Consider the following 17,443-nt stretch of genomic DNA (forward strand, 5'->3'; position numbering starts at 1 on the left):
ATGCTTATGGCCCTGGAGGTCCCTGCGGGACCCCCTGAGCAGGCCTAGGGGGTCAGGGTGTTTCTATCCTGCCCCCTTTTCTTCTTATTTTCACCCTTTTTGGCTGCCAACACTTCCTGGGCTGCCAAAACTTCCTGGTTTGGAGTGTTGGCAGCCAATCAGAGTGAAGCTCGTCAGTCAATCAGAGTGAAGCTCCTGCCAGGGAGGAGTCACGACTCCTCCGCGGTGCTCAAATATCGATATTTTTAGGTTTTAAATTGCTCAGCAACTACTGAACGGATTTACACCATTTAAACAAAAGGGTGCTGTCTGAACCATGAGCTACCTTTTTGCCAAATTTGGTGCAATTCCGTTAAGCAGTTAAGCCCGTAGGCTGTTCCAAAACTTCCTATGGAAATTAACATGGAGAAAACGCGCTTTGGGACCCCCCTTTTTTCTCAGCCCCCGCTTGACGAATCACCCCGAAACTTCCAAGACAGGAGCTGACCGGAGCACCACATTCGTCAAACGGCGCCAAAGTTATTGGCAAATCAAAAAATCTCACTCACACTCTCTAACAATTCAGAGGCTGGGAGGTGGCACAGGCAATAATGGGTGGTCAGAGGCACACAATCTAAAAGGTGCAAGCCCTGGGGAGGCAAGTGCCCTGTTTTTCTTGTGAAGGGTTTGGGGACTGTGTCCCAGCCTAGGCCTTCCTGGGCCTTTGAGGCAGTTCCTGGCCCTTCAGCGTGTTAATAGGGTAAGCACACTCCTGGAAAGGGAGGGTGTCACTCGTTGCACTCATAAGAGAGAATCAATTCTCCTTGTCCAAAGATTTAGTTCCAAACACTGAAACGGTGATTCAAAGTCAATTAAATTTATTTATGAAGTTCATCCAAAGATGTAGAATTATCATCATTCTATCAATCTTGACTCATATATCAAATATTCATTGATCAAATGCCCAATGCATTTCGGGCCGTTCGAGCCCTGATGATTCTTCTTCCAGGGACAGGGCTCCCAGAACTTTCTCAACCTCACAGCCAAAAGAAAGACCAGCAGAAACAGGAGATCTACAATCAGCAGCCAATGAGGAACCTACCACCAGTGCACCAAGACAACCGCATTTTTTAGGGGCAGGCACCAGACCACTAGAAGATCCAGGAGGAAAAACTCACACAAAATCGGTAGCGAAGAATACACGCAGCCAGAAAATCTTGTGATCAACATCTCTAGCTATGATCTTACCCAATTTGAAATTATGACTCTACAAAAAGGAACTTCCTTCGTTCCCACCTACCATTCAAACGCATTGGAGACTGAAATCAGCCTCTTTAAGTTCTTGCGTGTACTCAGACTCAAACACTATTTTAACAACATACTAAAATTGCCGGATATTCCAAGACAAAACACCTTGTTAGGACTTCGGAATAAAAGCACCTACAACGCACCGACCAGCCATAAAGTACTTGACGCTTTCGAGACAATCGTCTTAAAAGAGCTCCAAAAAATTGGTTACCACAAGAAAAACAAATTCAAAAACATCACAAAAAAAGAAGAACAAATTCTAAATACTTTAGCCAACAGGTCTGAAATTACCATACGTCAAGCTGACAAAGGAGGGGCACTAGTAATCATGGATACTACCTTCTATGTTGAAAGTGTGGATGAACATGTCAAGGACGCACGAACATATATGCCCGTGCCTACGGACCCCACAAATAACTTTCTTGACATTCTCAAAACCATCATCAACACCGCTCTTGAACAAGGGACTATTTCTGAAGAAGATAAAAAATATCTTATCAAAACTAATCCATCTACTCCCTACATTTACATGCTGCCTAAGATCCATAAGCACGCCACAAAACCTCCGTTCAGACCCATTGTTTCTACCAGCAATTCACTCCATGAACCTATCGGAAAATATTTAGATAAACATCTTCAGGCTTCAGTACAATCCATGACTACCTACATAAAGGACACTACTGATTTTCTTAACATCTTGGAATCCATCCGCGGATTGATAACTACAGATACCATCTTATGTACAATCGACGTGAAATCACTTTACACCTCCATTCCACATGACAAAGGGATTGAAGCTATTGAATCTTTTTTGATCAACACAGACAAACCTAATGATCTTAAAGTGTTCCTCATGGAACTGATGCACTTCACTCTGTATCACAGCTACTTCGAATGGTCCAACACTTTCTACATCCAATGCTCAGGCACTTCCATGGGAAATTGCGCTGCCCCATCGTACGCAAATCTCTACATGCACAGATTCGAATTGGACAACATCTTAACCAATAACGACTGGACTGAACACCTGATCCTCTATAAAAGGTACATAGATGATATTTTTCTTTTGTGGAATGGTCCAATTCAACAACTGGAATCTCTTATTACCACGCTTAATACCATCGACCAACGCATTGAATTTACTCATCTTACTAATACAGAATCTATAACTTTTCTGGACACCCGTGTTACCATCCAACAAGGCAATCTTACCACTCAAGTGTACACAAAACCAACAGATCGCAATAACCTTCTTCACTTTCACAGTTTTCACCAGCCATCACTCAAAAATCACCTGCCATATTCACAACTGCTTCGACTAAAAAGGATTTCCAGTACCAATGAACTGTATGAGTCAAGTAAAACCATGTGTATTTCTAAATTCAAACAACGTAAATATCCGAGTGACATTCTGGAAAAAGCAGTACTGAAGACAGACAGACTCTCCCGACAAACACTTCTTCAACCCAAACGACCGATGTCTACACCACAGAGAATGACATTTGTGTCCAAATACTCTACCGAGAGTTTTACCATCAAAAAAACTATATTGAGATATTGGCCCATGTTAAGCACTGAGGCGGACTTCAACAACATTTTTGAAACACCTCCTAGATTTGCGTATCAACGATCACGCAATCTTAAACAAATCCTTTCCAAACCTCGGGATTCTACTACAAGTCCTTACAAAGGTACTCAACCCTGTCTCAATTGTGGAAACTGCAATTGCATCATTAAGGGAACCACAATCCAACATCCACTACATGGTTACCCCATTAAGCTCAGAGTCACTGCTACCTGCAAAAGCCAAAATGTCATTTACCTACTGAAATGCCCATGTGGCCTTGCATACGTGGGCAAAACCGAAAGAAAAATCCGCATTCGAATAAACGAACATAAAAGCAACATAAGAACGCAACAGGCTAAATCACCAATTGCGACTCACTTCAAAGAACATCATCACAACATATGTCAACTCCGTTTCCTGATCCTTGAACAGGTTCCTATATTGAAAGGACGAGATAATAACAGATTCCTGTTACAGAGAGAAATTTATTGGATCCACAAACTGAATTCCACCCAGCCCATGGGTTTGAATGAACATTATGATTTAGGCTGTTACTTGTAATCTGACCTCCTACATTGATAAGCTGATGATTGTATATAAAATGTACCTCTGGAATTCACTGTTCACTTATTTTACATCTTCTTAATTTTCTGAATGCGACAAGGTTTCCTTTTAATTCTACTCATTACAAGTTTCTCTCTACGAGATATATTGTGTTTTCATACTACTCACTCACTCTTCGTTCACTTATTTTTACATTTCCCCAGCACTTCCAGGGACTCCTCTTACTCACTCAGGTGATTTAATTTCCTCCGTCCGTTTCACGAACTACAAATCTGTTTTCTATGTCCACCACCGCCGTAGTTCACGCACACGTGCAATTTACTCTCTTTTAAATGGTCACGTGCCCTGATCACATGATTACGATTCACTAACCTCACTACTGCCGCAGCACTCGTGAGCGCCGTCTTGCTAAGTGATGGGACTCTGATTCTAAGATTCGAACGTAAGTGAACGCTTTTCCATTCGCGCTGATACTGCTTGACGAAAGCTCCCTACTAACCCACTTTTTACCCTAGCGATCTACGATCTGTAACTTAATGGAGATTCACTCCATGACCTCCGTAACTCACACCCATTTAGCATCCCCACCTTCGAACATAGCATGTTTGTTCGTTATGAAGACTCTCCTTAATCTCACCACGCGTTTCAGAGCCAGCTGTACTATTTGAATTCATTCACTAACGCCAACACACCCGGTGGTTTGCAACACAATGGAAACCCGCTGTTATTTGAACACGTTCACCAGCACTACCAGTTTCTTTTACTTTCGATTTAAATAACTTTATTGTTCACCGCACCTTGTTACACAAGTCATGTTTTAATCTGTCATGCATATTTAAACCTATGTATAACGTGATAAATGAGTGCTGCTCCCTTGTCTCCTCCACAGTGCCGCCCCTGATGAAGGGCTCGAACGGCCCGAAATGCATTGGGCATTTGATCAATGAATATTTGAATATTTGATATATGAGTCAAGATTGATAGAATGATGATAATTTTACATCTTTGGATGAACTTCATAAATAAATTTAATTGACTTTGAATCACCGTTTCAGTGTTTGGAACTAAATCTTTGGACAAGGAGAATTGATTCTCTCTTATGAGTGCAACGAGTGACACCCTCCCTTTCCAGGAGTGTGCTTACCCTATTTTCATTAGTCCCAACCCAGGGGGACATACTCGTTTTGCACCTGCGACCTGATCAACTCAACTACTTTGTTTAAAACACGGAGTGCGCCCATTTCTGTTCTTTTCTTATTGTGTATTACCCCTTCAGGGTGTTAAGCATCATACAGACTCCCAGAGGGGCGTCAAACAAACAAACTTTGGGGAACTACAGACCCAGCAGCATCACAAGGCTTCAGCCCAAGCAGGAGGGGACAAGGGTCGAACAATCCAGGCTCCGAGAGCACACGTCTGATTTCCTATGCTAGAGGAGCATCTCGCTTCCCCGCAGCGCCGTCTACGGGTGGGGGACTGCATCACGGTCTAAGTACTGGACTACATCACGTAAGAACCACAGGGAGCAGTCCCAAGACCTTGGGAATGCCGGGGGGGGGGGGGGGGGTTGGAAGACACGTGCTGCAGCGCAAGGTTAACCATGTCCTCGGAGTCAATACATAAGAAATATTCATTCTCGCATTGCTGTAGAAAAAGCAAGAAACACTTAACTGTGAAGAAAGAGGGAGAGCAGGCAGTGAGAGAGGACTTTGTTGAGACCTGGTCATGGGCACTGTAGGACTGTTGAACAATTGTAGTTTTTCTTCCTGGTATTCATGGGAAAAGTAGTTTGCTTTGCTTTAATGGCTGCTGTGCTATGTTAATGGAATTACAGAGAAGAAGGAAAAGCATAAAACCTCGCCTCCTGTCCTGACATGGATTTGTATTTCTAACCAAAGAAAGACCTGAAAGGAGTGTCCTCGAATCACTACTTTTGTTGTAAAAAAAAAAATGGGGAGTTTAGCAACTCCAACAAATTTGGTTTGGTTTAGTACTTTTAAAGTGCCACACAGTCAGTTAGTTTCACGTTTAGTAATGCACAGTAGACACATATTAGATAGTTGAAAACACTGCAACCACTTTACTGTAAAGACTTACCCCAACAGTAAAAACAAAAGGTTTAAATAGGCGCTTCACTGAATTGGAGGTGGTCTGAAAGACAGTCTCCTGCAATGGTGGAGTAATTTTACTTTTAAGAACCTCAGATGGTTTCTCAGATTTTCGAGCTTCAACATTTTTGGGTGCTTTCCGAAATCCATGTCTTTGCTGTGTGAATAATGTAAACCTGAGAAAAAAATACGAAGTTAAGAAATATTTTTAAACATAAAAATAGTTAACATATAAAAAGGACACTGAAATAATGTGTAACAATCCCAATTTAACAGTTTTATTTGCCCGAGCTGCCCCCAACAGGTACTCTTTAATTTAGCCGTCATGGGTATGAAAAGTGAAAGTTAAATGGGAAGGCTTTTTGTGTTACCCAAATTCATGTAGAGGTTTTAGAGCAAACCTTGCAAGTTTTACAACGTATCTCTGAGCTCTGTTAATAAATAGGACCAAGTCATCCACACAGACCCCAACTCTACAAATTCCATTTATTGCTTTAATCTTTGTAATGCAGGAAAGAGTGCATTAATGGGAGCAGTGACCAATGCCGAGATCCCTAAATTGGGAAGAGACAGGGCAAGGATGACAGGCGGAATGTTTACACTATCATACGTGTAATACTGATTTTAATAAACTTTATATTACGAGCTTTTATCATCTAGCTTTCGAAAATTATTTTTAAACTCAGATTACTTGTAACCTGTTTTAGAAGCTCTGAGTCACTGTGCAGCTTGCAAATCTTTTCAAAGAAGCACCGGTGGTCCCTTTTCAAAATTAAATACAGGTGTGAATTACTTCAGCAGGTTATCCAAAATCAGGCGTGATGGCTTCAAAGAATCTAATTTGTAAACTAAAATCATGAATGGCCCAAATAATGCATCGGAATTTGTAAAGTCACAAGTCCACTGCAGCATTGGGAATAGATATTCCAATTTTTTGTGGATTTACTATCTTAACAGTACCGCTGGAGAATTACAAAAGTCAGGGATTTCCAGGACTACTGGTAATGCCATGACAGATAAGGTTTCAGGGGTGTGGTGTCAGATGGCCCTGCATCCACACCTCCTGAACTCTTCATGTTTCCAGTATGCCTGGAGAAGAATACGCATCAGACCCGAGCACGAAAAGACGTCAGGACCTGGACACCACCCCAGACACCATGCGTCCTCCAACTTCTGGAGGGTCCCTACATCATTCAAGTTGAGACTTCATGTGAGAAATGCACCCCAGGCCCACCTAAGCCACCTCCATTTATATGGGAGATGAATGACAAAATGATTGCTCCAGAGGGAGCAGAAGCTTCCTCATTGCAGCATTGGTGTTTTAAAGTCTGTATGTTGCGAGTGGAGACCGCTGCAAGATTGCAGCTCCATCATGATATGGCATGAACCTTGCGACTACATCGCAAAAATATGCCATTTGGGGGTTCCCATGTTGAGGGCTTGCACAGGTCCCCAATTCACTTACATGGGTCTACATCCATGGTGCAGCGGACAGTGTGCTGGGGCTATCAAGGAGTAAAACTTGAACTGTAATCATATTGCTACTGGAATCCAAGAGCTACGGCCCCTCTCCCTCAGACATGGAGTTTCATCCACTTCATCAAGAGGTGGCAGAGACCATCGTATGCCTCTCTGGTTGAGTGGCTTAGCACTTGCCCCGCTAAGGTTACTTCAGGGTGTGGCTCCCTCAGCTACCCCAGCTCCTGTTAAACATATATGGGCTCTGTAGGTGACAGACCCAAGCTGCGAGATCATGTTGTCCTCCTCAAATGAAACTTAGTTTCTGTCCCCCTCATGCCAGTTGCAATTGTTGTGCTAAGGAAGTGGAATTCAACACTTTTTCTGTGCTTGTGTGTTGTGGCAAGATCGCACTTCCGTAACACTAGATTGTTGATGTCAGGACTCATTTTATGTTGCTGTCATCTTGATTCTTGCCTAAAACCTTCTCTGGCCTTTGCGCTAGTCTAATTTGACAATGTATCATTTCACGAAAACTGCTGTTCTTATGCCAGACAAGGTTTGAAAACCTTTCGCTTCTACCGGGCCAGTAAATTTGTGAAGAACTTATCAACACAATTAAAGAAATGAAGATTCGAAAACTACAGCCAAACTGGACTTCCGATCCTGAATCTCCGTAAGAGGAACCTGATTTGGCTCCACTAAGTGATGTTGATCTCGGAGTTTACTTTCTTGTAAAGCAATCTCCTGTTCTAACTCCACTTCCATTTTCTTAAACTCTCTATTTTTCTGGACAGATATACTGCTCCGGATACCCCTTACTGGCCAACAGAATGAGTTACGTAGTGGGAGGGAGATAGCAGATAACCAAAATTCTTCATAAAAGGAAGGTATATGCATGATTTGACCCATGAACTGATGAGGGCGATACACCTGGCCCTGGTGAATAAGGCTTCATAAAGCTTGACGACACCAAAGCTTTTGATTGGGTGAATTGGCAATATTTGAACACTATCTTGGGACAATACAACTTGGGGGACACGTTCTGTAGGGCAATATGGTAGATCTATAACGCATTCACAGATAGAATTTTGTTGAATAGCAACTTAAAGGAGGGTTTCAATATAACAAGAGGGATTGGGCAGGACTGTCCGCTCTCTCCGTTACTATTTAATCTGCATATCAAGCCCTTATCCGGTAGGATCTGAGGGGAGAGGGGATATAAAACCCTTCAAAAGCTACCTTTGGGAATAGAAAATCTCCTTATGCGCTGATGATGTGATGATTTACACTGCAGTTCTAGCCCCCACACTAGCTAGTTTGAATCGCCCGATTTCTGACTTTGAGAAAGTGTCCAGGTAAGAGGCAAATTTGTGTACAACATAAATTATGGTGTGTAATATGGAAGAGAAAAATTGCCTAGTAAAAAGAGAACTAAAATATCTAGGCTATAGAATCAGTCATTTTCAGTACAAAATAGCAGAACAAAATTTTAACAGGGCAATGGAGGGAACAAATGGGTTATTATTGAGTTGGACACAACTACCATTAACACTATATGGGAGAGAAAACTTAGTAAAGATATCGATCCTCCCAAAAATTACCTTTCTTTATAATGCCATTCCCCTACATTTTAAGAAGAGCCTGGTTATATAAACTAGATAGGGAAAATAAATTCCTTTATATGGGCCTCTAAACGTTCAAGAATCTCAAGGAAACATTTGCATAGGAAATACGACGAGAGGTATCTAGTTGCCATTTTTTCAACTCTATGACTGAGCCAATTAGTTTAAAAACTTCAGGTGCTAACTGACTGATTTGAGTGGCTCTGGGTGTAACCACTTGATTAAAGTAATGTTGAATGAGGTGAAGGCGGTAGAGTCTAAGTTCATGTTCAAGTTTGGTGACATTAGATACTTCAAAAAGGTGAGGTTAAAGGTTTTACTGGTGGCTGCTCTACTGAGGGCACAGATCAGGCGAGCAACAATTCTGCCGTAGTACAGTAGGTATGCCCTAATCTGGAATTCCCCAGGCACCTCTCAGTGATTAGAAGATAGGATGGCAATTGGGCTTAGAGAAGTCCAAATTTTGGACTTGGGACAGCTGCTCCAGGCCGGGAAACTCAGTTCTTGGGAGAAGTTTCAAGCAATGACCAAGGGATCCATCAGTTGAATAGCTGGGCCCGGGCTCTGGGAGAGGAGACTAGTGGTACAAAAGAGCTGTTAGAACATTTGATCAATGGGCCTCAATGAAAAAAGGAAGTGTCGGTGTGGTATTGGTTAATTCAGGAAATTATGGACCAAGACTTCTGCCTGCCTGTGTGACGTTGTGGAAAAAGAACTTGCCGAGGCCACAGATAAATCAGTTATGGCAAGTATTTATACATACTTTGTATAACAAGGTCAAACCTGCCTTTCAGAGAAGAAACCATTTGTTCTCCCTCCAAAGAGCATTTTGGTCACCTAGGAGAATAGCTACGTTGCGAGGGTCATAGGAGGCCCTTTGCAAGAAGTACGAGCTGCGCAACGCCGATGACTTTGATATGTTTGCGGCTTGTCCTAGTATACAGCAGTTCTGGGGAGAGGTTGGTAAAGTCTTGAGTGGCATTTTCCAGAGCTGCATGGAGGGAAGCCCTGAACCCCAGGGTTATAGCAGCAAACTGGTGTTTTTTTTAAATTTTACTGGAGAGAAGAGAAATTTGTAAGCAGTGGATATCTACCTCTGGTCCTTCTGAGTCTTAATGGTTGAACTCAGACATTTACGTATGCAAGACGAAAACAGGTTGCACCCAGACAAAAATAACTTAAAAAGGGGCCCCTTGATCACATGGCTGGGAGGAGAAGGCGGCGAGAGGAACCCTAGGGCAAGTTTAATCGGCCTGTGAGATGTTTCAGCTCCCTTATCAGTTCGAGGATTAAGCCAACTGGGTTCCCAGATGTGGTGCCGGGCAAATTTCAGCCCATTGAAGCCGGAACCTTTGTACCACAACTGAAAAACATAGTTCTCCTCGAGGGTCGATAAGGGTGGTCAACAGAGATTTAGATGGCCAGTCAGAAGTAAGCACGGTAAATTAGGACACAAAAAATGAAAAGAAAACCTTTGCGTCTACTACCATCTGACAGCTGGGGGAAGATAGATTATCCTATAAATGAGATATGCACAGCACTGGGGAACAAAATATTCGGGGTCACTGATGAGATTGGCTTTCTGTGAAGCAATATACAGAAAGGGTGTCTGCCAAAAGGTGTTAGTGGTCAAACGGGAGACCCATAACCTCCTGATGAATGAGGTGCAACAACACTGCCTTTTGACTAGATCCGCACTTTACAATCAACTCATGCATACAGATTATTAAAATACCTAAATTCAGAGCAGAGGATGTAGGGTCATCCAAGTAGCAACAACAAAAATGTAATGAGTTAGCCGGCACAGGTAGAAGAATTCTGCATCTAACTTGTTCTCAAGAGTGTTTCACTACTACAGTGGCCCTGAAAGAATTATCAAAACTGTGATAATAACTAGACAAAATGTTTCTGTATTCCCAATCTCACTACCTCATCATTACGCCTGTTGAACTAGAGGGGCCACAATCATGTGCTAAGCAGAGACACACAGTGGGGACTCCCTGCCCCAGGCAGCTTCAGGGCAGGCGGTGGAGCCCTGCTACAGCGATTGCTTGCACTTGGTGGGCCCGAAGCACTACAGAAGTGCCTTCCAAGTAACGCAGCGCGGGAGCAGCAGAGACATGGTGGAGACTCCATGTACCAGGCAGCATTAGGAAAGGAGGCGGAGCCCTGCTACGGCGATTACTTGCACCTGGTGGGCCCTTAGAGCTAAAAAAGCACCTTCCAAGTCCTGCGGTGACAGACTTGCGCAGGCGCACCTAGGCCAAGCCTGGACCATGGATGAGCCCATCTGCACCCGTCCATGTGGGACAAGGCTGGGCAACTTCTCTGACACAGCCCTTTTAACCCTTTGTTCCTTATTAGTAAGTTTGTATCCATTTCTCCTACCTATTCCTGTAGTATGGGTATGCGTAAAGCAACTGGAGTTCCTGTCCCGCAACAAAAGCCCACTAGTATTGACACCATGATTGAGCGAGTTATTGGGGTGTCTCCAACAAAACTGACCGACAGAACGTTGGCTGTCCATGGGACAGGCAAATAGCACTGGGCTAGTGGCAGATCGCCCCGACAAAATTAACAATTGTGGTCCAACAGAAGAGGTTGCACAAAGGGAAGGCTGAGTAATAATAGATTTAGGTGGTCTGGTGTTCCGGCAAGGCAACACTCCATCAATAGACAATACGGGCCTTTCTTGGGTATCCTTGAGGCCCAATAGCCCTGGATCCCCTCCTGAACCAGTCCCCAAGTAAAAAAAATGCAGTATTCGATCTGTAAGAGCTAAAGTCACAGCCGGAGATAACAGGCCCTGGAAAGGGGTTAACCCCTTTGACTAATGGAAATTTTGATCCGGAAGAAATGTTTATGCGGCTTATCAAATCTAGACACCCATCTCAGCCCTATCCGAGCATGCCTGGACCGAATAGATTCACGCTTGGTGTCTTTATATAAAGCCCAACATCATCCACCCAATGGGGAGTTAATTAACCGTGATACCCAGAACCTGCCTGATCCTGCGGTAAGGCACTCTAATAATACTAATTGTGTAGGGGTAATCTTGGAGAAACACGTTTTGTTACAGACTTCAGCAAATAAAACACAGCCTAACTATGAAGACAGGATCCCTTTAGGCCCCAATCGGGGAAGAGACAGATGGGCATACGGTAACCACTCCCACTCAGTCTCATTCTAGCGTGGCATCCTCCCTCCCCACTGAACACAGTAAATAAGGGGCTGTGATGCCCACTAAACAAAATCAGAAGCAGCCATGTGCCCCTACTCAAAGTCTCCACCTTTCTCCTGAATCAATTCCTTTTGTGGCTATCCTGTCCAATGCCCCCCCACCCTTTAACCCTGGGAGCAGCAGAATGAACCAACAACCTCATGCACAAAGCCAGGGATTGGAGCTTCTTCAACAGGGGAGTCCATAGTCAATACTGTGATGATTTAGCCATGGTCAGACGAGGCGGCTAGCAAGGTGCTGGCAAAAAGTAATTGGAGGGGGATTGCAGTGTGTGAACTTTAGATGATCCGAAGCAGCAAGACAACTGATCCAGCACAATCTCCCCAAAGGGGCTCAAGGCCCAGGTATCCAGGTGCTTCCACTATGCTTTTTTTTACCCCTCCGTTTTTGTACAAGGGACAGAGGATTGATCTTATATGGCTCATCAAAATAAGGGTAGGATAGTTCTCCTTATAAGAGGCCCTGTATCACCTGTAGAGTTGAGGAATAGATATCAACCTCTGGGGGAACTGGATAGTAATGATTGACTTATTCCAGCAACCAAGGGACACCCGCAAAGCAAGGTTAGTCTCACGCCCGTTAGCAAGACTTCCGTGGGTGAGGACTATGAGAATCTACCAGCCCCCATAAAGATTTGTAGTTGGAACATCGCTGGGCTAGCTAATAAAAAGGAAAACGAGGTCTGGACAGAAACAATTTGAAAATACCAGATTGTGGGTCTACAAGAGACATGGGACCTTCATAACTCTTATAACCCAGATGGGTACACTTCCTTCTTTTTACCAGCAAAACCTTCACCTGCAGGCTGAACAAGGGGTGGCTTGCTCACATTGATATACCGGTGTATAAGGTGTTCGCCACCCAGCTGGTTTCAGAACATAGCATTCTACTCGCTGTCAAATTAAGATTTTGAGGGCATAGAGAGCATTCTATTGCTAACTTTTTATAATTCCTTTAAATCGGGCTACCCCTACAGAACATCTATGTGCTCTAAAGTCCTTTTTACAGTTTGAGAAAAAGTACAAACTGCCTTATTCGGTTATTCTCATGGGTGTACATTTATGCCCCTTGGACTGCTATGTTATCGATAGCTCCCTCAAAACAGATCCCTATTGGAGTGATCACTTTAAACATTCTACAGAAGAAAGTTTGTTTGATGATGTCCAGGCAGAATTTAATCTGGTTTATAGAGAGGGCCTGGAAGGGGCTGTTATTTCGGCCTTTAAAGGGAAGAGTGGCTAACACTATTATTAATTACCGGTTTGTTTCGGTCTACTTAGCCCAGTTTCTGTATAATTTTAAAGTCCAGTGGTCCGAGTTTATGGACCACAAACCCTTAATTTTAGATCTGCAATGAGGGAGACTGAATGCCTAGTAATAGTGAGATTGTCCCCATGATTAGGGGCGGAGATTATAATGGAGTAAGGTCCCACATGACTCGCTTTCATTTCCTCCATGCTATTTGTTAAACAGACTACCAGGGATGTTTGAAGGACTCGAGGGATGATGAGTTACTTTTGAAAGCATATAGAAGAATTAGCAAAGAGATTGATAACAACTTTAGGTCTCCCGCAGGCAAAGGGAAAGCCCAGGTGTAAGATGGTTCAACTCTAACTGCAAAAGGGCCCATCAAAACTTGAAAATGGCATTAAAGGAAATGCCCTGAGACAGGCCGGAGATAGTAAGGAAACATAAGGATAACAAATATGCCATGTGTTAGACCTGGCACCTTGGCGTGAGTTTCCCTTCCACTTTTTGATGGTGTGCCTCGATTGTTTTGCTGGTGTTGCCCGCTCAGGGCACTGCGCCACGGCTAATCCGTGCCGCAGTGCAAGTGCTCCCTAGGTAAAGTGTATCTGTAATTGATGTTCACGATTGGTTTATTGGATTCACTGTCAGTCCCCAGTAAAGTGCACCAGGGGTGCCAGGGCTTGTGAATGCCAATGCTGCTGGTGGGCTTGCAGCGCTGGTTGCGCCACCCACAGAAGCGGCCTTGTAAAATGTGTCTAGGGTCTGCCACCGCAGACCCTGTGCGCGGTCCGGGACCGTCGCGCTGACTGCGCAAGTGCCCCCACTTGCCAGTCCCTAAACCTTCCCTTACCTACATATTAGCCACCCCTCTGGTAGGCCCAAGGGCAGGGTGCATTGTAGGCATAAGGTAAGACATGCCCTAGTGTGTGTGGCATGTCTTAGTAGTGAATTACAGCCCTTTCCGTTCTTCACTATTGAAGGCTACCTGCTCTCCATAGGCCAGGATGGGCTGCTGGGATCACGCCAACGCTGTGACCCCAGTGGACTCAGAGAGCATGGTAGAGTGTCAAGTTTGGTATGCCTGAACTCAGAATAATAAAATACTTCTTGTAGTCAAGTTTATTTTAGTATCCTGGGTTTGTAAATACTACTTTTAGAAAGTTAGTATTTACTGACCTGACCATCTCAGTCCGCCTCTGCTGTGTGTGTGTGTTCTGCCTAGCAACAGTAAGGAGCAGGGTGGGGGGATCCCCAGAGACAGGTTGGCTGCCAGGTGGTGGGTAGAGAGATTACACCAGGATGGGTGGGAGGAGTACACCTTGACTCTTGAATAGACCTGTGCTCTGCCACCACAAAGCCGGCGCCGCCCCCTGTGGGGCGGCTGATGTCTCTGCCCTGCTGCTGAAAGGAAAGAGCAGTCACCATAACAAAGTGCTCCAGAACTGGACTGAGCCAGGCCTAGGCCCCCTGGCACTAAAGAACAAAAGAATCATGGTATAAAAGTAGGAGCCTGGCTCCTAAGAAATCAGAATCCTGTTTACCACAAAGAACCTCTGCCCGACTAGAAGGAGAAGGAGACGCTGGAGGAGCTGGCCTGCTGCCTGCCTTGCTGAGAAAGGAGAGGAGGAGACTACTGAAAAGACTTTGCTACTTTGTGCTTGAACATTCTCCAAGGGCTTGATCTGAGCTTGCCCCCTGAACTGAACCCCAGGACCAGTGGGTTCTCTGTGCTTCTTGCTCGTCCTCCAATTCGAGCCGTGTGTGCATCCCGCTGGAAAAGAGACTGCGCCCCTCATCGCCCCTCCTAGGGCCGTGACACTCAGGAGCTCGCCTGCCGCAATCCCGTGAGAGCCCCGCTCCGTCCGGAGCCGCTCTCTGTCCCCGGGCTAGGCCGCCTGCACCCCTGTCACCGCCTGCCATTGGAGTGCGCTGAACGCGCTATCACCCCTCCTGCCGGAAGCCGTACGACGACTGTGATCTACGCCGGGTCATCCAGCTGCACTGACTGTGCCCTGTGACCCCGCTTCGCTATCCCCGGACATCTCAGGCCGCGCCGCCCCCGCTGTGGAGACCCTCCTGCACCGCCGTGCCAAAGGGTCGCGGGCCGCGCCTGCCTACTTGCCCACACCTGCTGATTGAGGACCCAAGAACACTTCCCGAAGTTGAGAGTCGCACCGACCTGTGCCGACTCTCCTAATCACGAAAGAAGTCCAGTATCGGGCTCGGGGCCCGCAACGCCTTATTTCCCCGTTCGCAGGAACCGATCTCTGTGAGTACTGGAACTACAAGTAAAAAGACTACGAACTATCCATTTGAAACTACGAACCAAGAACATTTGCCTGCTGTATAACCCGGTGGCCTAGCGAAAACGTTATTGGTCTTGTGATAAGTCTGCTGAGATATATATACCTTATTTTTACATAAAGAAACGTATTTTTATATATACCCAAGTCTGGTGTCAGTTTCTGGGGGGATTAATGTATTTACTGTGTGTATGATTGTAAGTGCTTAACCAACAACGCCTGAGGAATCGCCTTGGCTGCTCACGCCACGCACCTAGAGGGTGAGCAAGGGTCATTCGCGAGGGGTTATCCTGCGCCCTGACGTGGAGGAGAGGGTTCCTGCTTGACACAAGGGCAACCTTGCGCCAACCAGAGATCCCCGACTCTAACACCATGTTATCCCGAAAGAAAGATTGAGGAGGCTTGGGAGGACCCTTTGCAATCCCAAACTCTCTGTATTGTAAATCGTCCCTTCTTTTCTGGAGAAGTGAACAGGGTAGTAGACTATACAATCCCTGCAGACAAATGGCCAAAGCATTTTTCAGAGATTTATGGTAGGCCAGAGGAGATAGCGCCCCCCTTCCCAACTCCAGGGCTTACGGAGGGTGGATTCAACCCTATGTTTCACGCAGGAGGAAGTAGGGAATCGCCATAACCAAGAGTAAGGCCCCTGGGCCAGATGAGACCCCTGCTGATATATTTAAACATGACCACCTGGTTTGGTCAAAAATCTTAACACAGGTATTTAACACGGCGTGAATAATAATACTGATATTTGTAAAGCGCGAACAGCTACCTCACGAGGAGGTGTCCCGGCGCTATAGACCGAGGTGGGGCTCCTCTGACTTGTGGCAATGCTTGGTTATTATACCTGTGTTTAAAAGGGAGACAGGTCAGATTCTAGGTGCTACAGACAGATCTCTCATTGATTCATCAGTCAAGGTACTGGGTAGAGTGATTCTTGGTAGACTGTCAAGTTGTCTGGAACAAAGAAATGTGATTTCTTGCCTGCTGAATGGGTTTAGGCAGGGAAAAGGCATACTTGATCAGGGACTTATTGGCAAATACACAGTTGCTAAAAGAGGGCGTATACTCCTAGCCTTTATGAATTTCTCATAGCTATTTGACCGTGTTAATAGTGTCAAAATATGGTCGGTTACTGATGGATTTGGGGTTTGACCATTTTTTTTTTTACATGACCTTCACCAGGTCCTTACAGCAGCAGTTAGACACAATCAAAGCTGATCATTGACACCATCAATTAAAATCCACAAAGGAGTGAGGAAAAGTTGTATTTCAGTCAAGTTATTATTTACCCTATACATTAATAACATAGGCCTAACCTTGTGTACAGCCACCAAGGGCATTCCTCGGGTGGGGTCGCAGTTAATCTCAGGACTTATACATGCCGATCATAGTGTCCCGTTACCTAGAACAGCAGTGGGTCTAGAGCAACTTCTTAATTCCTTTAGAGTTCATGGCTCCCTCGATATGGAAACACATTTTTCCAAATCTCATACTATGGCCTTGGGCTACAAGAATAAAGCTCAGAGGAAAATTACTGGAGGAATCAGGAAGTGACCAGTCTCCACGTTCCCATACTTGGGGTCATTTTTTATGAGAGAGGATCCTGGGCCCCGCAAAGAAGAGTTATGTAAAACTTCTTAGCTAGAACAGTAGCAGCAGTATTTGATTTTTCAAAACAACTGGGGGCTAGGCCTATACAGGCATTGGTTAAAACTTATCAAGCTAAATGTCTTTCTAATTTTAGCTATGGAAGCAATTTATGGATATACAAGGATGGTGGGGAGAAGCAAAGAGTAGAAAAAGAGTTAATAGGAAGATTGTTGTCAATTTAACAGTCGGTGGCTAAGCTCATAGCCCATAAAGAAGTGGGGCTGAAATATATCTCGGACAGAGTGGCCCTTTCACCTCTAGTCAGCTGGGTCAAACTTTGAACAAGCACTGTATTAGAGCTGAACCAGACTATTATAAGAGACTGTCTATCCTTGGATAAAGGTCACACCGTCCCATGGTTGCAGTATATTAAAATCTAATTT

General features: G+C 44.7%; 2 protein-coding genes across 2 annotated transcripts in view; one reads left to right on the top strand and one right to left on the bottom strand.

Annotated features, from left to right (window-relative positions):
• The window catches only part of LOC146785206 (claudin-15-like), a 404,144-nt gene that overhangs the window by 69,457 nt on the left and 317,244 nt on the right, over nt 1–17,443 (top strand). The gene's annotated exons all lie outside the window — the stretch shown is intronic.
• The window catches only part of PARL (presenilin associated rhomboid like), an 86,570-nt gene that overhangs the window by 58,300 nt on the left and 10,827 nt on the right, over nt 1–17,443 (bottom strand). Inside the window, exon 3 of the mRNA XM_085634109.1 lies at nt 5,516–5,702. Within this exon, the coding sequence (XP_085490235.1) occupies nt 5,516–5,702 (187 nt within the window). The remainder of the gene's footprint in view (nt 1–5,515; nt 5,703–17,443) is intronic.

The sequence above is a fragment of the Triturus cristatus genome, chromosome 11, assembly GCF_964204655.1.
Source record: "Triturus cristatus chromosome 11, aTriCri1.1, whole genome shotgun sequence".
NCBI lineage: Eukaryota > Metazoa > Chordata > Amphibia > Caudata > Salamandridae > Triturus > Triturus cristatus.